Source organism: Chiloscyllium punctatum, chromosome 15 (assembly GCF_047496795.1).
Source record: "Chiloscyllium punctatum isolate Juve2018m chromosome 15, sChiPun1.3, whole genome shotgun sequence".
NCBI lineage: Eukaryota > Metazoa > Chordata > Chondrichthyes > Orectolobiformes > Hemiscylliidae > Chiloscyllium > Chiloscyllium punctatum.
Window position 1 is genome coordinate 30,109,709 of NC_092753.1, and position 27,074 is coordinate 30,136,782.

At 43.7% G+C, this 27,074-nt stretch overlaps 1 protein-coding gene across 3 annotated transcripts in view; it reads right to left on the bottom strand.

Annotated features, from left to right (window-relative positions):
- The window catches only part of egfl6 (EGF-like-domain, multiple 6), a 90,404-nt gene that overhangs the window by 49,690 nt on the left and 13,640 nt on the right, over positions 1-27,074 (bottom strand). For 2 of the 3 annotated variants that reach the window (XM_072584864.1, XM_072584862.1), the window contains exons 2-4: positions 26,800-26,906; positions 8,996-9,088; positions 1,887-2,006 (exon numbers count right to left, since the gene is read on the bottom strand). In XM_072584864.1, coding sequence (XP_072440965.1) covers positions 1,887-2,006; positions 8,996-9,088; positions 26,800-26,906 — 320 coding nt within the window. The remainder of the gene's footprint in view (positions 1-1,886; positions 2,007-8,995; positions 9,089-26,799; positions 26,907-27,074) is intronic. The other variant, XM_072584863.1, reaches the window with a different exon arrangement.

The following is a 27,074-nucleotide window of genomic DNA, read 5'->3' on the forward strand; positions in this document are numbered from 1 at the left end:
TGTTGCACCCATTTCTGCCATTTTCCCCAATGAGTAGATTAGAAATAAAATTGGTTACAGAAATCTTTAACTGCACTGTCTTCTGTGAAGAACTAAACTCAATATTGTATCAAACTCTGTAACGGGGCAGCTGCTAGCATCTGGCACTAGTTTGAGTCGCTCTGCAGTCAGACAGTCATAGAGATGCACAGTACAGAAACAGACCCTTTATTCAACTCATCCATTCCAACCAGATATCCCAACCTAATCTAGTCCCATTTGCCAGCATTTAGCCCATATCCCTCCAAACCCTTCCTATTCATAAATCTGTCCTGATGTCTTTTAAATGGATTGGGTTGGGATATCTGGTCAGTATGGACCAGTTGGACCGACGGGTCTGTTTCCATGCTGTACATCTCTAAGACTCTAAATGGTGTAATTGTACCAGCCTCCACCACTTCCTCTGGCAGCTCATTTCATACATGCACTACTCTCTGCATGAAAATGTTGCCCCTTAGTTCCCTTTTAAATCTTTCCCTTCTCACCTTAAACCTGTACCCTCCAGTTTTGGACCTCCCCATCCTGGGAAAAAGACCTTGATCATTCACCCTATCCATGCCCCTCATGATTTTATAAACCTCTACAAGGTCATCCCTCAGCCTCAGATGCTCCAGAGAAAATAGCCCCAGCCTATTCAGCCATCAGCACTAAAACAACAGTTTCCCATAAAGTTATTGTAAGTTCAAGTTGAAACCAGTGCAGTGAGGAAAATAGGTCACCTGGCACCTGAGTGAACAGTCTTAATAAATTAATTGTATTTATTTTAAAAAATTTAACCTATCTTTCTAATCAACCTGTTTAGAGATTTATTCTACACTTCTGGAGCAAGTGGGACCTGAACCCAGGCCTCTTGGTCCAAGGGTAGGGACAATACCACTGCAGTACAAGAAGGTCCCTTATATCAGCAGGGCTCTAAACTGCGGGGCAAAATCCCAATGGATTTCCTAATCCATCACCTTAACTATTTGGCCTCAACTAAGCATTCACCAGAAGTAGAAGGAGGATAAATTTAATTAGGTACAGAAAGTGAAATAAAAAGAGGAAAAAAGAATTAGATCAAGTCATAGAGAGTGAGAAAAGGGAGAAAGGAAATGCAAAGCAAATTATTTTAACTTTATTATTTTACATTTTAAAAATAATTCCCAAATAGTTCACAAGTTAAAGTAATGAGATTGCTTATTTGTAGCAGGTAATTTTCAGATGGGCAAGAGAGGTTGATTGGTTAAAAACAAGGACTGCAGATGCTGGAAACCAGAGTCAAAATTCGAGTGGGTTTTCTGCTCCTCGGATGCTGCCTGACCTGCTGTGCTTTTCCAGCACCACTCTAATCAAGAGAGGTTGATTGGTCATGATGAACAATAATTGTACGATGAAATGGGTACTTACGCTAGCTCTAAATGTCTGTGTTGATTCAGATTAAATCTAATTTACAAATACAGCAACTTCATGCCATGTAATGTATTTCAAATGATAAGGCAGATAGCAGATGCCTCATTTGCAAAGCTTACAGCAAAATGACAACTCAGGCAGTTAATAGTTGCATATTTGCATTTGACAATCCATCTACCCTTTTCTATAGATTTTGTGCCATTTGTACATAAAAATATATCTTGTTTGCCCCACTTATATTTTGATAACAAATTCTGATTTATTGTTATTGTGTTTTAAAAGCATCTAATGAAGATTGCCAATGAACTTTTAAGAAATGGTCATTTGTTCCAAATAGCCTCAAAAATAGCTGAAATCACAGAGTGCAAAACTGGGAGGAGAACATTATGAATCCAACAGATGATCAATCCATCAGCAATATTTTATCACAACAGGGATTCCAGGAATGTTTCACTCACTAGCACATGTGCCATCTGGAGTCAGCATGAAACCATTCAGACAGTAGCACTTGTAGCTGCCATGTGTGTTCATGCATCTGTGTTCACAGGGTCTTGGCTTCAGTCCACATTCGTTAAAATCTGTAGCAGCCAAAAAAAATTGGTACAAAACAAAATACGAATAGCTGAGAGAACTGGTTTCAGTTATTTGACAAGATGACTTTTCACACTACTGAGTAGCATGTGAATGTGCAAAGTATTCAAACATCTTTGAAACACAATCACTGTAAAGTCAAGCTATGCCACGAGGTTTCCTTTTATTCTTTTGCCAGATGTGGGTGTCGCTAACTGGCCAGCATTGCCCATTCCTAATCGTTCTTGATGAGGCTTTATAGTGATTGGTTCAACTGAGTGCTTGCTAGGCCATTTCAGAAGGCAATTGACAGTCAACCACATTGTGTGGGGCTGGTGTCACATGTAAGCCAGACCATGTGAGGATGGCAGATTTCCTTCCCTGAAAGACATTAATGAAACAGATAGGTCTTCCAACAATCGACAATGGCTTCATGGTCATCAGCAGATCCTTAATTTCAGATTTTTTAGAATTATGTTGTTAGGGTTGGAGGATTTGAGCTATGGGGAGAGGCTGAACAGGCTGGTGCTGATTTCCCTGGAACGTCGGAGGCGGAGGGGTGACCTTATAGAGATTTTAAAAATCATGAGGGGCATGGATAGGATAAATAGACAAAGTCTTTTCCCTGGGGCTGGGGAGTCCAGAACTAGAGGGCATAGGTTTAGGGTGAGAGGGGAAAGATATAAAAGAGACCTGAGGGGCAACTTTTTCACACAGAGGATGGTATGTATATAAAATGAGCTACCAGAGGATGTGGTGGAGGCTGGTACAATTGCAACATTTAAAAGGCATTTGAATTGGTACATGTATAGGAAGGGTTTGTAGGGATATGAGGCAGGTGGAACTAAATTGGGTTGGGATATCTGGTTGGCACAGACAGGTTGAACTGAAGGATCTGTTTCTATGCTATACACTTCTATGACTCTAATTGAATTCAAGTTCCACCATTTGCCATGGTGGGATTTGAACCTTGGTCCCCAGACCATTAGCTGATTTTAAGGATTAATTGTCTGTTGATAATACCACAAGGCTATCACCTTCCCAAGCGTATTTGCATGAGTAAGGGAGATGGAGAAGGTTTGTCCCATTGAACTGGGTGGGTAGTGGGGTGAAGAATGCCATTATGAATGAAGTATACAAACTGAACATAGCAATTAAGAAATTTAACTGGCAGGTTTGAGGAATTTAAAGTTAATAGAGAACTAAAATAAAGCTATCAATGAATCGCTGCATTAAAGCTAAACAGCAAGATGCACAGTGCTCACAAAATTCAACCTAATGTTGAATGTTCTGACAATCCTGAGCTGAAAATGTGTTGCTGGAAAAGCGCAGCAGGTCAGGCAGCATCCAAGGAACAGGAGAGTCGAAAGGAATTCCTGAAGAAAGGCTTATGCCCGAAACGTCGATTCTCCTGTTCCTTGGATGCTGCCTGACCTGCTGCGCTTTTCCAGCAACACATTTTCAGCTCTGATCTTCAGCATCGGCAGTCCTCACTTTCTCCTGTTCTGACAATCCCCAAAGGTGCATCCTTGGCACAGCATTCAGGAATTCAGAGTACGTACCCTGCATATGAGCCTTCATTATAAACATACTATGGCCATTTTGGTGCATGCTGTCAAGGCAACAGTTTGGGCCATTAATGGACAATCTACAATCCACATCTTACATGATACTCAGTCTACTCAAAGGGACTTATGATTATGAGCAACTTTAGTTGGGCACAGTTAGGCCTCAAGCTTCTGCTTCTCACTGAATACTGCTGCCCGAGTAACCAATTCTACTTAATTGTCTCTTACATCTAGAGGCAATGAGCCAAATCTTTTGAGGCATGGTGGAAGGGGAGGTGGGGATGGGAAGGTGTTGACTGTCAGCTGCAGTGCTGGTGAGAGTTTCTTTTCAGCTCGGCCCACTGAACCACAAGCTGTTCAGGCAGTGGTAAGGTCACCTCTTGTGGCCTTTTAACAGGAATCAAGACGTTGGGGAAAGTACTCACACTCCCTGAGAGTGTTGACTAATCAGAGGTTGGCAGCTCTTGTGAGCCATAGGGATTGTGGTGCCTCCTGCTGCAAGGACAGGCTCTGGAGACCCAGGATCATGGAATCACGCAGGTCATAGGTAAGGAATGTGGGGGATAGAACTATGGATCACAGAGGAAAGGGGTTCGGGAAGGGGGGTGGGGGGGTGGGGGGGGGGCGTTGGCAGCAAGAATATGGCTGGCTCTCAGCTGCTGTCCTTTCTCATATCGTGTCCCTAAAATGGTCACTTAACGCTTTGAAATTCGGGCCTCTACTCCCTCAGGAGTTGTTGAACTGGCCATGCAGTTTCAACAGGTGTTAATGCAACTGGTATTGGACGAAATTCTTAAGTGTTCAGTAATTGGTGGTGGGTGCGCAGGTTGACCAGGGAACTTCTGATACCTGTTCTAATCCTGGCAGAAGGAGTCATGGGGTCAATTATGCTATCACTACAATTACTGACATGTCCTTCCTAGCTCTAAGCTCATCATCTGTGAAAGCAGGAAATTTCACCCAGTACATATTATTTACATGGACAAAATTAATTTAAGATTCATTAATTGCAGTATTATGACCTGTGTACTTTTTCAGTATTGTACTGACCAATGAGAAAATCTACATCCAACATAACTGGACATTTTTGGAGACACTGGCCATAATTACCAATGTTGAGCACATTCATTCTTGAATTGAATTCAAGAATGACAAATGTTACGTCCTTGTTTAAAAATAAAGGTATAAAGTACAGCATCTATATGCAGTTCTGGTTGCCCTACTATAGAAAAAATACTATTAACCTAGAAAGAGTGCGGAATAGATTTACTGGGATACAACCTGGATGGGAAGGCTTGAGTTATAAGAAGAGGTCAGATCGGCTGGGACTTCTTTTCCCAGGAGCATAGGAGACTAAGAGGTGATGTTATAGAGGTCTATAAAATCATGAGAGGCATAGATAGCCAACAGCTTTTCCCTATGGTAGGGGAGTCTAAAATTAGAGGACATAGGTTTAAGGTGAGAGGGGAGAGATACAAAGTGTCCAGAGGGGCAATTATTTCTCACACAAGGTGGTGAGTATCTGGTACAGGCTGCCAGAGGTAGTCTTGGAAGTGAGTACAATTTTGACGTTTAAGAAACATTTAGACAGGTAAATGGATGGGATAGGTATGGAAGCATATGGACCAAATGTAAGCAATTGGGGCTAGTTTAACTGTGAAAATTGGTCAAGTTGGCGTAAAGGTCCTGTTTCTATGCTGTAGGCCTCTGCAGGTTCATAGTTCCTTGAAAGTGGAGTCTCAGGTAGATAGGCTGGTGAAGAAGGCATTTGATATGATTGTCTTTATCAGTCAGTGCATTGATTATATGAGTTGGGAGACCGTGCTGCAGCTGTACAGGACACTGGTTAGATCACTTTTGGAATACTGAATTTAACTCTGATCTCCCTGCTATGTTGTGAAACTTGGAAGAGTTCAGAAAAGACTTACATGGATGCAGCTAGGGTTGGAGGGTTTGAGCTGTAAGGAGATATTGAATAGGCTGGGGCTATTCTCTCTGGGGCATTGGAGGCTGAGGGGTGACCTTATAGGGGTTTATAACATTATGTGGGGCATGGATAGGGTAAATAGACAAGATCTTTTCTCTGGGGTGGGGGAGACCAGAACCAGAGGGGCATAGGTTTAGGGTGAGAGGGGAAAGGTATATAAGGGACCTAAGGAGTGACTTTTTCACACAGAGAGTGGTGTGTGTATGAAATGAGCTGCCAGAAGAAGTGGTAGAGGCTGATACAATTACAACATTTAAAAGGTATCAGGATGAGTATATAAATAGGACGGTTTTGAAGGATATGGGCCAAGTGCTGGCAAATGGGACCAGATTAAATTCGGATATCTGGTCAGCATGGACAAGTTGAACCAAAGGGCCTGTTTCCATGCTGTACAGGTCTATGACTCTACTTACAAGTCAGTTTAGTCTAGATAGCAAGGAGGTTTGTTTTAAAACATGGGAAAGCTTTTAGAAATGATAATTTGGGGAAATTAACAGTTGCTTGGATAGATGCTGGTCAGTTAGGAAAGCCAGCATAGATTTGTCGTGGGCAAATTGTGTTTAAACTGCTTGAATTTTTTTTTGAAGTAACAGAAAGTAATGCAGTTACTGTGACATGCATGGACTTTCTAAAGGCTTTTGATAAATTGCCACGTAAAAGGCCTGTCAGCAAAGTTATAAGGAACAGAGGCAGCATGAATAAAAAAAAGAATCTTAATGATTAAAAAAAGTGAAAAGTGAAAGATTGCTTTACAGATTGGCGGAAGATTTTTTGTGGGGTTCACCAGGGGTCAGAATTAGATCTCATGTTTCTTTTGATTTATATTGAGGAGACAGATTTTCCTGCACAGGGCACTATTTTAACATTTGTGACTGACACAAGTTTCAGATAAATCAAAAGTGTGAGGGGACAGTGACAGACTTCAAAACAAATGATGTGAATGGCAGTTGAATGAAGAAGAGAAATGTAAAATAATCAAATTTGGTAGAAAGAATAAGGAGTGGCAAAATAAAAAAGCGCACAATTCTAAAATTGTGCAGGGACAGGGAGACCTTGGGTATATGTATATATATGCACAACAATTTTCTTTTAATTTACGCATGGGATGAAGGTGTCACTGGCTAGGCCATTGATTGGTGATCTCTAATTGCTGGGGCTGAGAGTGTGGATAATAAAACTTATGGGATCCTTGGCTTGATAATTCGGAGGGAACCAAATATAAAAGAGAGGAAGTTATGAGACTACAATATAAAACACTGATTTGCTAACAACTGGTGTACTGTGTCCATTTTTAGCCACTAGATTTTTGAAAGGATGTGAAGAAATTACAGAGAGTGCAGCAAAGATTCACAAGATTGCTTCCAGGGATGAGAAACTTCAGTTACATGAACTGATTGGAGAAATGGTCTCCCTGGAGAAGGTTGAGAGAAGATTTGATGGAGGCATTCCAATTCATGAGCGATTGAGTAGGTAAGAACAAACTATTTCGATTGGTAGTAGGGTGCAGAACTGAAGGACACTGATATAAATTGATTAGCAGAAGGGGTGAACATTTTTATTCAGTGCACTGTTAGGATCTGGAACGCACTACCTGAGAGTGTGATGAAGAAACGAACTTCCTAGAGAATTAGATTAATATCTGAGGAGAGAGGGGCTTAAAGAAAAGGTAGGGCTTCAGTGAAAAGGTTGGGGAGTGGCACTCAGAAATAACAGCTGTTGCAGAAAGCTGGCACAGACACAATGGGCTGAATGGACTCCTTATGTGCTCACAATTCTATGATTCAAAGCCTGAAAGAATTTGTGCCAATTATCGAGTCATACAGCACGGTAACAGGCCCCTTTGTCCTTTTAAAACTCATTCTTCTTCTGATATGGATGTTTCTGGAAAGCTGAGCATTTAATGCTTATCCCTAACTCTCCTGGAGATGTTGAATGATGACTATTTTTCTGGTTTGAGCCGGAAAAAATGCAGATGCTGGAATCCAAGGTTGACAAGCAGGAGGCTCACATCCACCAAAGTTTTACTTGCACATCCACTAATATCATTTATTGTATCCATTGCTCCCGATGTGGTCTCCTCTACATTGGGGACACTGGGCACCTCCTAGCAGAGCGCTTTAGGGAACATCTCCGGGACACCCGCACCAATCAACCACACCGCCTCGTGGCCCAACATTTCAACTCCCCCTCCCACACTGCCGAGGACATGGAGGTCCTGGGCCTCCTTTACCGCTGCTCCCTCACCACCAGGTGCCTGGAGGAAGAACGCCTCATCTTCCGCCTCGGAACACTTCAACCCCAGGGCATCAATGTGGACTTCAACAGTTTCCTCATTTCCCCTTCCCCCATCTCATCCTAGTTCTAAACTTCCAGCTCAGTAACTGTCCCCTTGACTTGTCCGGACTTGTCCCATCTGCCTATCTTCTTTTCCACCTATCCACTCCATCCTCTCCTCCTTGACCTATCACCTTCATCTCCTCCCCCACTCACCCATTGTACTCTATGCTACTTTCTCCCCACCCCCACCCTCCTCTAGCTTATCTCTCCACGCTTCAGGCTCACTGCCTTTATTCCTGATGAAGGGCTTTTGCCCGAAGTATCGATTTCGAAGCTACTTGGATGCTGCCTGAACTGCTGTGCTCTTCCAGCACCACTAATCCAGGCTGGAAGAATACAGCAAGCCAGGCAGCATCAGGAGGTGGAGGAGTCAACGTTTCAGGTCCTGAAAAAAATGTTGTGCCCGAAACGTTAACTTCTCCAGCTCTTTCCAGCTGCTTGGCTTGCTGCGTTCTTCCAGCCTCCTGCTTGACTATTTTTCCTGAGCCACCTCAGGTCTATGAAGTGAAGCTCATATGTAATACTTGGTAAGAGTTCCAGAATCTTAGTGCATTGACAGTAGAGGAACAAAATGTTGTATGTCCAAGTCAGATTGCAGCACGATTTGGAGGGAAGTTGGATAATATGTGTTCCTATATAGTTGACAACTTTGCGCTTGTAATTGGCAGAGAAGAGTTGAGGGCGTAGAAGGAGTTCAAAAGTAATTAAGTAAAATTACCAACAAATTACTTAAGTCTGACTCATATTTCTTAAAAAAGGTTAAACTTACTCTACTGGGTTACGATCCTTTCTTATTACTTACAAAAAAGTGTGAGGTAACAGTACACATTAACTGTGCACAGTTGGGAATGCATGTGAAAGAATGTCACATTCTTGGGGTCTAGTCAGTTTTACAGGCTACCAGACAGGCAGCAGTAAGAAAAAAATTATGTCAAGGTGCAGCTATTAAATTCAGCAGAACCTCTGCGTCCTTGATCTCAATGGGTTATCCTGCACTAAAGTGTTCTGCAAGTTTCTCCCTGATTTCCTCTAAACATCGGGATCGTTTTCCCACTCAGCTTACAGTAAGTACTGACAATGTTCCAAATCTGTTCTTGGCACTCACCTTGGTTGCATGTTTTGCCAGTGAATCCTGGGTAACATTTACATTTATTTGCCCCAATACACTCTCCATGTTTACATCCATGTTCGCAGACAGCTGATAAAAAAAAACACACCAACAGAAATAAAGCATTAGAATTTGACAGCTCTTCTGGTTAGACAAGCCACTTGCATTTCAAGGTTACAGAGCAGCGAGAACCAGAGGATTTAAGTGGATGTAATTAATTTAATATATTATTGAAAAATTGTTTCAGAGATTAGAAATACTACTTTATTCACAGTGGAATTAATTTACAAATGTGCAGCAATGACAAGTATTGTGTCTGCAAATGCTTAAAACATTACAAATTTGAAACTTCAACTCAGTGCAAATAGAATGAGCCATCAGCAACTTTGGGTCCCCTACCTCAGGAAGGATGTAATGGGCCTAGAGCAGGTCCACAGGAGGTTAATGAGAATGACCTCAGAATTAAAGACTTAACATGTGGAACATTTGAGGATTCTGGGTCTCTACACGATGGAAGCTAGAAGGATGAGGATAGATTTAATTGAAACTTACAGAATACTGAAAGGCCTGGATACAGTGGATATTGGGCAGATGCTTCCATTAGCAGAAGAGACTAGGACCCGAGGGCACAGCGTTAGAGTAAAGGGGAGACCTTGTCAGAACAGAGATGAGGAGAAACTTCTTCAGCCAGACAGTGGTAAATCTACAGAATTCATTGTCACAGAAGGCTGTGGAGTCCAGGTCATTGAGTATATTTAAGACAGAGAAAGATAGTTCTTGATTGTCAAGGAGCTCAAAGATTACAGGGAGAAAGCAGGAGAATGGTGTTGAGCAACTTTCAGGCATTGATTGAATGGTGGAGCAAAATCAATGGGCCAATGGCCTCACTTCTGCTCCTGTGTCTTATGGTCTTATGGTTTAACTCGTTACATTCTGCTAAAGGATTTTGATCGAAAATCGTAATTTGCTTTCTTATATCTCTTCTAGATTGATGACAAACAGTACATGGATTTTCAACATATGGGAGTTCAGAATCTGGAAACTAATAAATACAAAATAAAAATTGAATGAACTATGGATGCTGTAAATCAGAAACAAAGACAGAAATTACTGGAAAAGCTCAGCAGGTCTGGCAGCATCCATAGAGAGAAATCAGAGTTAACGTTTTGGGTTGAGTGACCCTTCCTCAGAATGGTTCCAAGGTCTGTTCTGAAGAAGGGTCAGTGGACCCGAAACATTAAGTTTGATTTCTCTCCACAGATGCTACCAGACCTGCTGAGCTTTTCCAACAATTTCCGTGTTCGGTGGGTCGGTGTGGACTTGTTGGGCCGAAGGGCCTGTTTCCACACTTTAAGTAATCTAATCTAATCTAATCTAATCTAATAAATACAACTAGTCTCAACTGGAATCGGGGCATCCAAATTTTGTTTCAATTCTCAGAGTTTCCAAGTTGCTGACTGGTTTCAGTTCTGATGATTATTCCTTCCACATACATTTTAATTGTACTTTTAAATCAAATTCTGTTTCAAATTTATCCATGTCCCTCCAAGGGTTTGCAATTTATAGTTAGGTATTAAAATTGGATCCACTTCAGAGCAAACTGACTCAAACTAAATAGTGTCAAGGATTGGCCACTTTTGATCAAATTTGAAATCATATGAGGCTGAGGCAGAGGGGTGCATGAGGATTTGAGTTGCTGGCACTTGTTTTACTGATGTTAAAGATTCATCTCAGGGTGATAGAGATTGATCCTCCAGAATAAAGCATAGGAGTATAAAGTCTGAAGCGCATCCCTAAAAACGGTAAACTTCGACAAATAATTCCCTCAGGTCTTTTTAGTTTTCTTTTTGTTAATGCACTCTTGGGATGCAGACATCAATGGCAAGATTGGCAGGGATTAGCCACTAGGAATTAAGACACAAATGGGCCTGACCAGCAGAAACAGAAACCTAATCATTAAGTGTTTAGTGAAGCAATTGTTTTTAACATAATCAAATCGCTCATGGTCACTTTTTCTTCTTCCAGCTTCTCAAGCTATCATTTTAGAATTTCAGTTCAGAGGGTAGGATTTTCCTGCCAGCTTTAGGTATTGATGTCCAGCCCAAACCAGGCTAATCAGCAGTAAGACCAGCACATCTATATTCCTGGAGTTGCCCTCTGGTTGGCTGCCTCTGCCTTTTACATTGGGGAGACTGGTCGCCTCCTAGCAGAGCGCTTTAGGGAACATCTCCGAGACACCCGCACCAATCAACCAAACCGCCCCGTGGCCCAACATTTCAACTCCCCCTCCCACTCTGCCGAGGACATGGAGGTCCTGGGCCTCCTTCACCGCCGCTCCCTCACCACCAGACGCCTGGAGGAAGAACGCCTCATCTTCCGCCTCAGAACACTTCAACCCCAGGGCATCAATGTGGACTTCAACAGCTTCCTCATTTCCCCTTCCCCCACCTCATCCTAGTTTCAAACTTCCAGCTCAGTAACTGTCTCCTTGACTTGTCCGACCTGCCTATCTTCTTTTCCACCTATCCACTCCACCCTCTCCTCCTTGACCTATCACCTTCATCTCCTCCCCCACTCACCCATTGTACTCTATGCTACTCTCTCCCCACCCCCACCCTCCTCTAGCTTATCTCTCCATGCTTCAGGCTCACTGCCTTTATTCCTGATGAAGGGCTTTTGCCCGAAACGTCGATTTCGCTGCTCGTTGGATGCTGCCTGAACTGCTGTGCTCTTCCAGCACCACTAATCCAGTATTTGGTTTTCAGCATCTGCAGGCATTGTTTTTACCTTGCCTCTGCCTTTGCCATTCTCAGAAATGAGGCAAGTGGTCACTAGATATTGCTCAATCAATCAGAGCCTCGAGAGACGCAGTGGAAGAGGTGAGTGGTGTTGAGGCACCGGGCAAGGACACTCTCAATGGTGATTCCACATGAAGTACAATCGAAATAACAAAGTAATGTCAGATAGGCCCCATAGAATGGAGGGGGGCCCCTCAGGACATGTAACTGACAAGTGAATTTCAGTCCAGTTAAGCAAGGTTAGCAAGATTAGATCTCATGGAATACAGGGAGAGCTCACCATTTGGATATAGAATTGGCTCAAAGGTAGAAGACAGGGAGTGGTGGTAGAGGATTGTTTTTCAGACAGGAGGACTGTGACCAGTGGAGTGCCACAAGGATCGGTGCTGGGTCCACTGCTTTTCGTCATTTACATAAAGGATTTGGATGTGAGCATAAGAGGCATACTTAGTAAGACGGGTGGCATCATGGACACCGTGAACATGGAGCTTGATTACTACTGGATAGCATTGGCTGTTTGATAATGATCCAGACTGCTGTAGGGAGGCTGCCTTTATTGCCTCCCTACAAGGAAGGGTGAGATGGGAGCTCTGCCACTGGAAAAGTGCATTACTCTGAAAAAGTATCCCTAAAGTGCAGACTAAGAATTTGGCTGTGGTGGGCAGTTGATTGGCACACGTGGAGGTGGGGGTACCTCATCGAGACTTAAAATTCTAACAGGACCTGACAGGGAGGATGCAGGGAAGATGTTCCTGATGGTGGGTGTGTCCAGAACCAGGGGTCACAGATTGAGGATTGGGGGTAGAGCATATAGGACGGAGATGAGGAAACATTTCTTCACCCAAAGAGTGTGAGCCTGTGGAATTCATTACCACAGGAAGTAGTTGATGCCAAAACATTGAATGTATTCGAGAGGTGGCTAGATTTAGCAGTTGGGGGTGAATGGGATCAAAGGTTTTGGGGAGAAAGCAGGTTGAGGCTATTGAGCTGGATGATTGTCCATGATTGTGATGAATGGTGGAGCAGGCTCAAAGGGCCAAATGGCCACCTCCTGCTCCTATCTTCTATGTTTCTATGCTTCTATTTCAGCCTTTCTGTGGGACACCTCCCCATAAGGCAGGGGCCGATATATCAGATAGCTCTCCTAACCCAGATTCTGCCTATTTTCCCACCTGCCTGCCTCTAATCCTGTTTCACTGGGGATAGAAAATTTCTGTTCACTACTTCTGAATTATGAATCCAGGCCTTTGGATCTGTAACCCAGTGATATAACCATTACACTGCCATATGCACAAGGATGTACAGAGAGAAAAAAAACTCAGTCCCCAATTTCAATGGTCACCCACAGAAAGGGGTGACTACTTCTGATGTGTGATACCATTGGGTTACTGGAACTCACTTACCTGCACTCGAGCAAGACATGCAAATCTTGAGCCTGCACCAGACACAATATTGCAACTGCCACTGCTCATATTCTCCCATCAGTCTTGCTAAGGTTAAGTTGTAGTCAGCTAGTTATAAGGTAGGGTGGTATGTTTCATGCAGAGGGTGCTACGTGTATGGAATGAGCTGCCAGAGGAAGTGGTGGAGTCTAGTATGATTGCAACATTTAAAAGGCATCTGAATGGGTATATGGGAATAGGAAAGGTTTGGAGGGTTATGGGCCGAGTGCTGGCAGGTGGGACTAGATGCCAGGTCAGCATGCATGAGTTGGACTGAAGGGTCTGTTGCTGTGCTGTACATCTCTATGACTCTAAGTATGATTGTTGGGCTATAACAAGAGGAGTATAAAAGCCACACACTCCTTTGCTAACCAAGACCAGATTTTCACAGGGCAATCATTTGTATCAGTGTTCTCACATCTTGTGCATTTGCTAGGGCAGGGAGAAGGAAATATGATTTTTGATGGTAAATTGAAGAAAGATAACATAGGAATCCCTGTTAACCAGTTGATTATCTCCCTTTACAATCTCAAAAATTTATGGTAGCATCAAATGTGGGGGCTGTCGTTCGTGTGAAAGTAGGGATACAAACAAGAAGACATTAAAAAACTTGCAAAATTGACATGTAACTGACAAGTGAATTTCAGTCCAGTTAAGCAAGGTTAGCAAGATTAGATCTCATGGAATACAGGGAGAGCTCACCATTTGGATATAGAATTGGCTCAAAGGTAGAAGACAGGGAGTGGTGGTAGAGGATTGTTTTTCAGACAGGAGGACTGTGACCAGTGGAGTGCCACAAGGATCGGTGCTGGGTCCACTGCTTTTCGTCATTTACATAAAGGATTTGGATGTGAGCATAAGAGGCATACTTAGTAAGTTTGCAGATGATACCAAAATTGGAGGTGTAGTGGACAATGAAGATGGTTACCTCTGATTAAAATGGGATCTTGATCAGGTGGGCCAATGGGCTAAGGATGGCAGATGGAGTTTAATTCAGATAAATGCGAGGTGCTGCATTTTGGGAAAGCAAATCTTAGCAGGACTTATACACTTAATGGTAAGGTCCTAGGGAGTGTTGCTGAACAAAGAGACCTTGGAGTGCAAGTTCATAGCTCCTTGAAAGTGGAGCCACAGGTAGATAGGATAGTAAAAATGGCATTTGGTATGCTTTCCTTTACTGGTCAGGAGTTGGGAGATCATGTTGCAGCCGTACAGAACATTGGTTAGGCCACTTTTGCAATTCTGGTCTACTTCCTTTTGGAAGGATGTTGTGAAATTTGAAAGGGTTCAGAAAAGATTTACAAAGATGTTGCCAGGGTTGGAGGAATAGAGCTATAAGGAGATGTTGAATAGCCTGGGGCTATTTTCCCTGGAGCGTCAGAGGCTGAGGGTGACCTTATAGAGGTTTACAAAATCATGAGGGGCATGGATAGGATAAATAGACAAAGTCTTTTCCCTGGAGTGGAGGAGTCCACAACTAGAGGGCATATGTTTAGGGTGAGAGGGAAAAGATATAAAAGAGACCTAGGGGACAACGTTTTCATACAGAGGGTGGTACGTGTATGGAATGAGCTGCCAGAGGAAATGGTGGAGGCTGGTACAATTGCAACATTTAAGAGGCATTTGGATGGGTATATGAATAGGAAGGGTTTGGAGGGATATGGGCTGGGTGCTGGCAGGTGGGACGAGATTGGGTTGGGATATCTGGTCAGCATGGACGGGTTGGACCGAAGGGTCTGTTTCTGTGCTGTACATCTCTATGACTCTAAGTATGATTGTTGGGCTTAAACAAGAGGAGTATAAAGGTCACACGCTCCTTTCCTAACCAAGACCAGGTTTTCACAGAGTGGCAAGGACAACACAGCCATTTAATAATGGCAGGAGGCTCCTGAACATGGGAACCCTATCCCCATTCCTGGAATTCCCATATTTGCTGATTTCGGATAAGGGTGCAGCCAGTGAGCCTGTATGCTGCACTCCCAACTTGGCCAGCTTCAATGTAGAGGATTAGCATCCCCAAGTGGCCTGCAATTTGCCTAGAATTAGTGGGAGCATTTTCATGACTCCCAGTTCATAACCCCTCAGAGGAGCTATGATCTATAACCTTGGTTTTGGAACCTTTTTGAGTGGTAAAATGACTTCCATGCCAACAAATGCACCCCACCCAACTACTCCTTGGCCCTTTTCATGCCAACTCAATGATAACGTGTGCTTCCCCACCCACTTCCATGACAACTTGTGGTCATTCTAAGGTCATTCACACAATGTATGAAATGTACAGAAGCAATTGACCCTCCAGTAGCAATAAGTTGAGTAAACTGTTCAGAAAAACAAACCTATTCACAAACCTCTTGACAGAAAAGCTGCAACCTAAAAGTGTCTCTCAAATAGATGATTACAATATTAATAACAGAAATTGTATATGCTTTGCACCTCTTTATGCAGATATATATTGAGACATTGGTAAAGGATATCATAGAAAAAAAACTGACTATAACCACATGAAAATGTCAATCAAACAAAGTCAACATTACTCACCAGCTTCAAAACAAGCTGTGCACAGGACTAATCCTTTTGAGTCTGAGCAATTTATAGGTGGGATAACATGAGTTGGCACTGTGTAGGTATGGCACTGTCAAGGAGAAAAGACTGAGGGCTAGAAGGACTAGTAGCGCTTAATACAGCCAGAGAATTGAGGTTGGCCTTTTAACCGGCCTGCTTCAGCATTCGGCAAACCCTGTGGCCACCACCTACTCCCAGTGGAGAGCTACCGTTGCCACCCTATCATTAGCACTCTCTCCAGCACAAAGATTCAGCCATTCAGGGGCCTTTCACCCACAGCCAGTAGGATTCTGGGAAATGCCTGATTCGTGCTGCCTGCCATGGTGTTGGAAATCTGGGCCTGAGTCTAAACAGAGGACCAAAGAGATCCGTGTGTACCGATTCAAAACAAAGCATTGCATGTTCTTAAACAAAGCCAAACAAACACTGTTGCTCATTACAACAGGGACAGAATTGAAAGGCATTGAAGTTGCATTAAACTTGCTAGATCACAGTTGGTAGCGACCAGTTCTTGAGCCATAATTATTTACAACATGATTAATGACTTGAATGAGGGAAATGAACGTTCTATTGCAAAGTTTGCAGGTGACATAAAAATAGGTGGGCAGGCAAGTAGTGAGGATGGCACAAAGAACTCACAGAGGGATGTAGGCAGGTTAATAGAGCGGGCAAAAAATAGGCAGTTGGAGTATTACAAGATGTGGGTTTATGCACTTTCGCAGGAGCTGAATATTATTTAAATAGAGAAAGACTGCAGAAAGCTGCAGCACATGGGGGATTTGGAGGTCCTTGTGCATGTACCACAAAAATTTAGCTAACAAGCTTTGCAGGTAATAAGAAAATCAAACGTAACATGGGCCTCTTCACCAAAGGGAATTGAGTTTAAAAATAGGAAGTCTTGCTAAAAGTACACAAGGTACTTGTTAGACCACATATAGATTACTTTGAATGGTTTTGTCCATTTATTTAAGGAACACTATATTGGCACTGGAGGCAGTCCAGAGAAGGTTTAATAGGTTGATGACAGGTAAGGAAGGATTTATTAATGAGGGCAGGTTGAGTATGTTGGTCCTGTACTTACTGGAAAGATTAGAATAATGAGAGGCAACTTTAATGAACCATACAGTAAATCCTTTGATTCTGCCAAATCACAAATCACAAATTCGCCTATCTAAAACAGAAGTACAGGTACACAATCCTTTATCCAAAATGCTTGGGACCAGCTGGTTTTCGGAATTCGGAATTTTTCAAAGTTTGGAATAAGTGACAGTTCGACAGTAAACTTATTATATTTTAAAAAATCTTACCGAACATTAGAATCACAGTGAGTACTACAGGCCCTGAATTGAGGCCTGCCAGTGCTGGGCCATACCCTCTCACTACATCTGAGTGACATGCATCGTGTGGGTGTGGAGTTGTGTTAACTGTTTGCACGCCAAAAAACCTTGTTAATGAGGTAAAAACTTCACAAAAAAAACCTTCAGATTTTGGAGCTTTTCGGATTTCGGGATTTCAGATAAATGGTTGTTTACCTGTAATAACAAAAATCAAAATCTGCAGACAAAAGTTGCGTATCCACATTCCTCCATATCTTTAAAAAGCCCCACACTCGCAAATGTCATCATTTGCAAGAGTTGTCAGGAACAGAACCCTCACAGAAATGGAGGAATGCCTGGATATCATTTATAGAGTCATAGAGATGTACAGCATGGAAACAGACCCTTTGGTCCAACCCGTCCATGCTGACCAGATATCCCAACCCAACCTAGTCCCACCTGCCAGCACCCGGCCAATATCCCTCCAAACCCTTCCTATTCATATACCCAATCCAAATGCCTCTTAAATGTTACAATTGAACCAGCCTCCACCATATCCTCTGGCAGCTCATTCCATACACGTACCATCCTCTGCTTGAAAAAGTTGCCCCTTAGGTCTCTTTTATATCTTTTCCCTCTCACCCTAAACCTATGCCCTCTAGTTATGGACTCCCTGACCCCAGGGAAAAGACTTTGCCTATTTATCCTATCCATGCCCCTCATAATTTTGTAAACCTCTATAAGGTCACCCCTCAGCCTCCGACGCTCCAGGGAAAACAGCCCCTGTCTGTTCAGCCTCTCCCTGTAGCTCAAATCCTCCAACCATGGAAACATCCTTGTAAATCTTTTCTGAACCCTTTCAAGTTTCACAACATCTTTCCAATAGGAAGGAGACCAGAAGTGCACGCAATATTCCAACTTTTTGGGCGTTTGAGAGGGCAGATGCAAAGAGAATGTATTTGCTTGTTGCGAGAGTCTAAGACTAGACAGCATCATCTCAGAGTTTCAAGTCACTATTTTCGGCAGAGATGAGAAAGAATTTCTTCTCTCAGAGAGTAGTGAATCTGTGGAATCTTTTTGCCATAATGAGCTGTCGAGGCTGGGTCACTGAGGCTATTCAAAGTTGTGATTAGTTTTTAATCAGTAATGGTCCTGGAGTAAAGGCAGGAATGTGGAGGTGAGGACTATCAGATCAACCACGATCTCATTGAATGGTGCAGCAGACTCAATGGGCTGAATGGCCCACTTGTGCTCCTATGTCTTGTGATGTTGAGGATTACTGAGAACAATTCTCATTTCTATATTATGAAAACAATGCAGTATGATTGGAAAAAGTGCAAAAAAAATACAATAATGATCCAGAACTGGAAGGGTTACAGGAAAGATTGATTAGGCTGAGGTTGTTTTAACAAGAAGGCTGACTAGCGACCTGATGAGATTCCTTTCAGTTTGATAGAATAAAAGAAGAGATGTTTTCACTTGTAGGGGACATCAGGGATAGAGTCCATAAATATTAAATTGTCATTAATACATCCAATAGGGAATTCTGGAGAAGATTCTTTCCCTAGAGATGGTAAGATTGTGGAATCCATTACCTGTGTGGAGAAATTAAGATGAATAACATAAATGGAGAAGAGGAAACTAGGTAAACACATGAAGGAGAAAGATTGCAGGGCATGGTGACAGGATAAGATGGAAAAGGTTAGATGCAGATTTAATACACAGATGCCATTAGGCTGAATATTCTTTTTACTGTGCAGTACATTTAGATTAGATTAGATTACTTACAGTGTGGAAACAGGCCCTTCGGCCCAACAAGTCCACACCGCCCCGCCGAAGCGTAACCCACCCATACCCCTACATCTACATCTACCCCTTACCTAACACTACGGGTAATTTAGCATGGCCGATTCACCTGACCTGCACATCTTTGGAGTGTGGGAGGAAACCGGAGCACCCGGAGGAAACCCACGCAGACACGGGGAGAACGTGCAAACTCCACACAGTAAGTCGCCTGAGGCGGGAATTGAACCTAGGTCTCTGGCGCTGTGAGGCAGCAGTGCTAACCACTGTGCCACCGTGCCGCCCACAAGTTATTTGACATAACTTTATTGATGTAAACTAGACAATAATTTCTAAGGTATTTCAAACCACAGCTCTAGCTTGTAAATCCCAGTAGTCATTACATCTAACTCTTGAATGACCAATGATGGGTTCATCTCTGTAGCAGAATGGTGGTGACACCGAGGACAAAGGAATTCCTTGGGCAGAATCTTAGATTATTTTATCAAAGCATCAATTTTTTTTTGTTTCCCATAGGGATTCTCTCTGCAATCTTCCCAAACTTGCCTTAAACTGTCTGCCTGCCTGCCCTGCTTGTATGGCATCCTTTATGTCCTTTGCTAGCCTAACTCTACCCTTTACTTTATTGGGAAGACATGCCACTGATCTGATATCCCACCATATCTGGCACCGCTGGCACCCGTACCAGTTTTTAAAAGCTGTTATGCACCCAGATGACCACTGTCAGCCCCTGTTTGGTTCCTGATATTTGCTCTGGATGTGGCAGATTGGGGGAATTTGGCACCCCAATTTGCCAATTGGCATCTGGAGGTCTTGGTGGATGGGGTGTTGCAGAGGAAGGACACCGTTTTCCCCAAGATCAAAGGAGGAGATCATGACAGCAGATACTGCCAACCTGGTCTATGGTTGCCACTGGAGTCAGTGCAATCTCGCTGTCAGGAAGAATGCCCAGCACTGTGGAAAGAAGGTCAATGACCTCTGCTTGGCAAAGGTATGCCTCACCATTTCTCTCTGCTAAGTCACAGTCATGCTATCTCTGCAGCTGCATCCACCTCTCACTGAGTTATACCTCTTTCACTATTGACTGCAACATCCTCAGTCACTCTCACCCACCCCGGGTCCTCAGCCAACTAGCCTTGGTGGCACGGTGGCACAGTGGTTAGCACTGCTGCCTCATAGCACCAGAGACCTAGGTTCAATTCCCACCTCAGGCGACTGACACTGTGGAGTTTGCACGTTCTCCCCGTGTCTGCGTGGGTTTGCTCTGGTTTTCTCCCACAGTCCAAAGATGTGCAGGTCAGGTGAATTGGCCATGCTAAATTGTCTGTAGTGTTAAGTAAGGGGCAAATGTAGGGGTATGGGTGGTTTGCGCTTCGGCAGGTCATTGTGGACTTGTTGGGCCGAAGGGCCTGTTTCCACAGAGTAAAGTAATCTAATTTTACATGGCTTCTGCACTGCCTTCTTATTTGCTCAGGATAATTCTCCACTTCCTCCCTGTTGCACCAGCTCAATATCTTCCTTTACACCTTGTTCTCTCACCTTCCAGAGGAAAACAGCTCACAATCAGCAGGAAGAGTTAAGTCTATGGTAGCGTACCCGACATTTGGCTTCTCACCCCTTAAAAGGAGACCATCCAGATCCTGAGCACCTGGAGCAGCTGAATGAGCATGCACGAGCTCCTGGAGATTCATATCAGAAGCTGCCTTTGGTTTACTGAGCGAGGCCCTCCTAATTGAAGGTTGCCTCCCTTGATTAGACTGAGGACTGCTGGTGGACATAAGCTTCTTGACTTTATGTCTGTGTTGAATGGCAAGGCAAGACAGGAGTTCAATGAGCCTGGTACCTCTAGCTGAGGAAGAAAAACACTAAAGGGCTAGGCAAGGTGAGGTAGCGATGTTGTAAGGCTCAAATTGAGTGAGTGAGAAGAGAGTAAGTGAACAGTCCTGAGACAAAATTTACTCAAAGTTTGTGAGCTGGGTTTCTGATCTGCACAAACTACCTTTGTAGCAGCATTGCTAGGAAAGTGACTGGTGTAGCTCAAGTTGCAGCTTGATGTATAGAGTGCACTGTAAGCATATCATAGTACTGGGATGAGAATGCGGAGAGGCGAGCAAGTGACCGATACTAAGATCTACTGATGTGTGGTGCTGAAGTCACTGCCCATACAGCATGCCCTGAGATGTTGGTGCCAAGTATCCAAGGTGGAGGTTGGGATGGTCGAATGGAGAGCTGGAGTTATAGAGTCATGGAGATGTACAGCATGGTAACAGATCCTTCAGTCCAACCTGTCCATGCCGACCAGATATCCCAACCCACTCTAGTCCCACCTGCCAGCACCCGGCCCATATCCCTTCCTATTCATATATCCATCCAAATGCCTCTTAAAAGTTGCAATTGTACCAGCCTCCACCACATCCTCTGGCAGCTCATTCCATACACATACTACCCTTTGCGTGAAATAGTTGCCCCTTAGGTCTCTTTTATATCTTTCCCCTCTCACCCTAAACCTATGCCCTCTAGTCATGGACTCTCCGACCCCAGGGAAAAGACTTTGCCTATTTACCCTATCCATGCCCCTCATAATTTTGTAAACCTCTATAAGGTCACCCCTCAGCCTCTGACGCTCCAGGGAAAACAGCCCCTGTCTGTTCAGCCTCTCCCTGTAGCTCAGATCCTCCAACCCTGGAAACATCCTTGTAAATCTTTTCTGAACCCTTTCAAGTTGCACAACATCTTTCCAGTAGGAAGGAGACAGAATTGCATGCAATATTCCAACAGTGGCCTAACCAATGTCCTGTACAGCCACAACATAACCTCCCAACTCCTGTACTAAATACTCTGACCAATAAAGGAAAGCATACCAAATACCTTCTTCACTATCCTATCTACCTGCGACTCCACTTTCAAGGAGCTATGAACCTGCATTCCAAAATCTCTTTGTTCAGAAACACTCCCTAGGACCTTACCATTAAGTGTATAAATCCTGCTAAGATTTGCTGTTCCAAAATGCAGCACCTCTCATTTATCTGAATTAAACACCATCTGCCATTTCTCAGCCCATTGGCTGATCTGGTCAAGATCCTGTTGTGGTCTGAAGTAATCCTCTTTGCTGTCCACTACACCTCCAATTTTGGTGTCATCTGCAAACTTACTAACTGTACCTCTTATGTTTGCATCCAAATCATTTATGTACATGATATAAAGTAGAGGACCCAGCACCGATCCTTGTGGCACTCCACTGATCACAGGCCTCCAGTCTGAAAAACAATCCTCCACCACCACCCTCTTTGAGCCAGTTCTGTATCCAAATGGCTAGTTCTCCCTGTATTTCGTGAGATCTAACCTTGCTAATCAGTCTCCCATGGGGAACCTTGTCGAATGACTTACTGAAGTCCATATAGTTCACATCTACTGCTCTGCCCTCATCAATCCTCTTTATTACTTCCTCAAAAAACTCAATCAAGTTTGTGAGACAGGATTTCCCACACACAAAACCATGTTGACTATCCCTAATCAGTCCTTGCCTTTCAAAATACATGTACATCCTGTCCCTCAGGATTCCCTCCAACAACTTGCCCAGCACTGACATCAGGCTCACTTGTTCTATAGTTCCCTGGCTTGTCTTTACCACCCTTCTTAAACAGTGGCACCACTTTTGCCAACCTCCAGTCTTCTGGCACTTCACCTGTGACTATGGATGATACAAATATCTCAGCAAGAGGGCCAGCAATCACTTCTCCAGCTTCCTACAGAGTTCTTGGGTACACCTGATCAGTTCCTGAGGATTTATCTACTTTTATGCATTTCAAGACATCCAGCACTTCCTCCTCTGTAATCTTGACATTTTGCAAGATTGCCAGGTACCTGCTCTGACCATCATGTTGGGAACGCTTGGTGTCTAGTTTCTTCATGACGGGTGGTACAACAGCAAGATTTTCACTTAGAGGCTATTAACAAGCAATAATCCCATTAATTGGGATCTTGCTGCTGCCCAGTGAGAATCTCATCTCATGCCAGGAACTTAGTTGAGAATGCAGCAAATTGAATCTGAAGTCTTGGTAGGCCTTATAGATTCTCCCGCAGGTCGTCCAGGTATCTGAGCCCACGTTGTTCATGGGCAGATAAAATTATGTGGGTTTCCACTCAGGAGCCTTCATTTCTGGTCGTGAGGTCCATGGCTTATTCAGATTAAAGGCTGGACATATTTGGTGATGCTTGAACTTTGGGTGGCTACCTGAAACTTCAGGATCCCCTCAAAGTTCCTGTTCCCTCAGGCCTGTTATATCGATCATCCCTTCCCCAAGGCCATGAATGGACAAATGGGTTCTGGCCTCAGCACCTTCTGGCTGGACAGAGTGAATGAAATTGGGGCTCGAAATGGGAAGTAACAAACACTTTAAGCTGAATAGGGCAGCATGACGTCTCAGTTGTTAGCACCGCTGCATCACTGCAGCAGGCACTTGGGCTCAATACCACCCTTGGGCAACTGTTTATGTGAAATTTGCAAGTTCTCCCGTGTCTGCAGGAATTTCTCCGGGTACTCCAGTTTCCTCCCACAGATCAAAGATTATAGGTTAGGTGGATTGGCCACACTCAATTGCCCAAAGATGCGCAGGCTAGGGGGGGTTAGCCGTGGAAAATGTGGGATAACTGAGATGGGAAAAGGGGTGGGCCTGGATCTGGATGAAATGCTCTTTGAAGTGTCGAATGGCTTCCTTCCGTAGTTATTCTACGATTCTATGAATTGTCCACCGTGTACTCGCAAGAGGGGAGAAGCTAAGTGACCAAATCAGTCTTGTCACATATTGATAGAGGTAATGATTGTTTGGAGCTTTGTGTCTTAAAATCATTCCGGAGTGAAGATGGAAACATCCTAACAGGCAGCCATATGTCCCATACAGCCCCAAGACTATTTGGCTCTGTTCCCTGTATAATCCTAAATACAAATCCATCTGTTGGAAGAAAGTTTGGCCTCAGAGCTGCATAACTTCCCCAAACCATCGATCACCTGACATAATGTCATTCATGGCTGTCAATATATTTGGCAAGGAGTAGCAGCATCAATGTTATTTAGGAAAAAATACTGCACATTCAGACATGCTGCACATTCAGAAATGAACGGCAATTCTTATTGGTATCTCTGGAATAATCATCTAAGTCATAACTTGATTTGACATGAGGTAAATCGTTCAGACTGACTGAAGCAGACTCACAGCTGCTGTGCTCTCGTTTGTCTGTGACACGGATTGTTTGGTGTGACTGGTGCCAAATGTACATTCTAATGCAGCAAAGACTTGAATCCAAGTCGGTGGGAAAGTCATTCTAGACACAAAATTACGACCTGTGCAGTAGCTTTCATCAGCCCTTTTCGACAGCTACTTCAATCCATTGGCAAAGCAGGTGTGCACACTTCCTGCAGTCTGTTTGCACAGACAGGTTCCCACAAGCCTTTCCCCCACCCACACTAACACCCCCGCGCTCCTCCCCCTCGCCCTCCCCAGACTGGTGAACCGGGAATTGTAATCAGACTTCAAGGACAAAAGCTCTACAAGGTTTCCCAATTACTATTATTGTTCAGCTTTTGCTTTCTATCTGCCAGTGAGCTTTTACATCTCTAGTTCCGACTTGCAGGGCGATGAGAACGTATATTTAGAGACATTCTATGCCTCATTAGTGCCAATGAGTGCAACCAAAACTTGTGCAATGGAGACACTTTCCATTGTACTGACAAACTATAATAATAAAGGAATTCATGTTGCCTTTACAGGGGCTTTTGTTTATCCACCAGGCAGGTGATTGTTAAGGGTGACTTCAATGGAGTTAAGCATCTGTCTGTCTTCCTTGCATTGTTAAGTGGGTAACATCTGTGACTATCGCTAGAATCAGAAGGTTTTGAGGTGAAGCCAACCAAGCAGAAGCAGGTCATTGCTCCATGAAGGGAGCTTTGTTTTTGGAGGAGGTGGCTTCCAGGCCACGTGTTAAACCAAGTTCCTATCTGTCTGTCTGAAAAGATCTACAGATTTCTGTTTAGAAATGAGCAGGTAGATTTCCTGGCCAAACAAAATGCTTCAACCAACAAATCAAAGCAGTTTAACTAAGCACTCGTCTCATTTTGCTGTTTGAGCTATCATCATTGATGTCCACCGCTCATTAACAAGCTGTCTATTTCCCCATTCTCCAGGGCCATAGGCCCAGGATGAACTAGCCGGCCTGCAACATCTGTGCAGTTGGTCGACCCTAACCCAGTTTCTGCTGCATTATCCTCTTTATCACAGACACAGCCTTTTTCTATTTCCATAACATCACCTTACTCAGCCCTGAAGCCCCCAGATTTACCTTTTACAAAAAGTCATTCGTGGCTGGCACTGGCTTGACCAATATTTATCTTCCGTTGGTAATTGTCCATGGTATTGAGCTACTATTACTCTTTCTTTTCCAGGCTTCCATTGTCTAATTTCCATAAACTTCAACTTATTCAAAATTCTGTTGCTGGCATTCTAAGTCAAGATTAGAGTGGTACTGGAAAAGCACAGCAGGTTAGGCAGCATCCGAGGAACAGGAAAATCGATGTTTTGGGCAGGAGCTCTTCATCAGGATGAAGGGCTTTTGCCCAAAACGTCGATTTTCCTGCTCCTCGGATGCTGCCTAACCTGCTGTGCTTTTCCAGCACCACTCTAATCTTGACTCTGATCTCCAGCATCTGCAGTCCTCACTTTTGCCCAGCTGGCATTCAAACCCATGTCAAGTTCTGCTCATTCACTAGCCATAAGCTTGCCCACCCATGTTGCTTCCTGGTCCACCAATGCAACAAATTGAAATTTCTCATCCTTGTATTTAACTGTCGCAATGGACTGACATCTTTCCATTGCCAGGACTTCCACTAGCCACACAATTAAGCCTAAATTAGGGGTGACATGGTGACTCAGTGGTTAGCATTGTTGCCTCACAGTATCAGGGTCCCAGGTTCGATCCCAACCTCAGGTGACTGTCTGTGTGGAGTTTACATATTCTCGCCATGGGTTTCCTCTGGGTGCTCCGGTTTCCTCCCACAGTCCAAAGATGTGCAGGTCAGGTGAATTGGCCAGGCTTAAATTGTCAATTAGGTGCAGTAGTCAGAGGGAAAAGGGGTTTGGATGGGTTACTCTTTGGAGGATCAGTGTGGACCTGTTGGGCTGAAGGGGCTGTTTCCACACTGTAGGGAATCTAATCTAATCTAAGTTGTCTGTTCTCCTTACTCTTATCCCTTGCAGTCTCCTCACCTCAACCAAGATTGTCGCGTCTTACCTATCTAGATCCAACTCTCTATAATTCCCTCCATCAATCTCTTCATCTCTTCATCTTTCTCTATGCCTAAAAGACTTTCCTTAGTTACTCCTCCAAATAATTGTTCTTCAGTTTGATTGTTAATTCATCCATTCCTTTGTGAAGCACTTTGGAGCACTTTTTAACATGGAAGGAAGTATAAAAATTCAAGTAGCTGCTTGTGGGGCCCTTGGTATACACAAGATGGCAACCACACCTGCCAATATGGCACCAATGGTTACATTTGTAGCATTTCACTTGCTGTGGTGCCAACACTACAAGTTCAAACACTGCTCTGTCTGAGGTTACAATGAAGGCCCCACCTTCTCAATCTCTCCCATCTTCTGAGGCACGGTGACCCTCAGGTTACACTTCCCACCGGTTGTCTCTCTTTGATGAGAGAGCAGTCCTATGGTCTTCTAGGACTATAGTGATTTTACCTTTAACTATATGCATTGCTTGCTTTTTTTCACTCTGCTGACCAACAAATTAGTTCATGTCACAGTATGTTGAGGTCTGGATTAAACTGTGCTTTAAATTGTCAGAAATGCAGGAGAAGGTGAATGCTGCTCTTGTACCTTCGCACTGGCCCTTGTAATTCCTTTTCCATCCATAGCAGCATTCAAGCTGGGATCCATAGCGACAAAGTCCAGGTTGAATTGCAGCACGCCTTTGCTCTCGAAAACTGTAGGCAAAAAACACAGATATATCATCATCAGCTCTTGAGAGTTGTGATCTGTCTTTTTTTTTCCTCAGACTGCTTGAAAGCTGAATCCGAAACACCAGTATCAGCAGCAGACCATGAGTAAATGTGAGGCTCTTTTAATCCTCATGTTCATCACTTTGACCCATG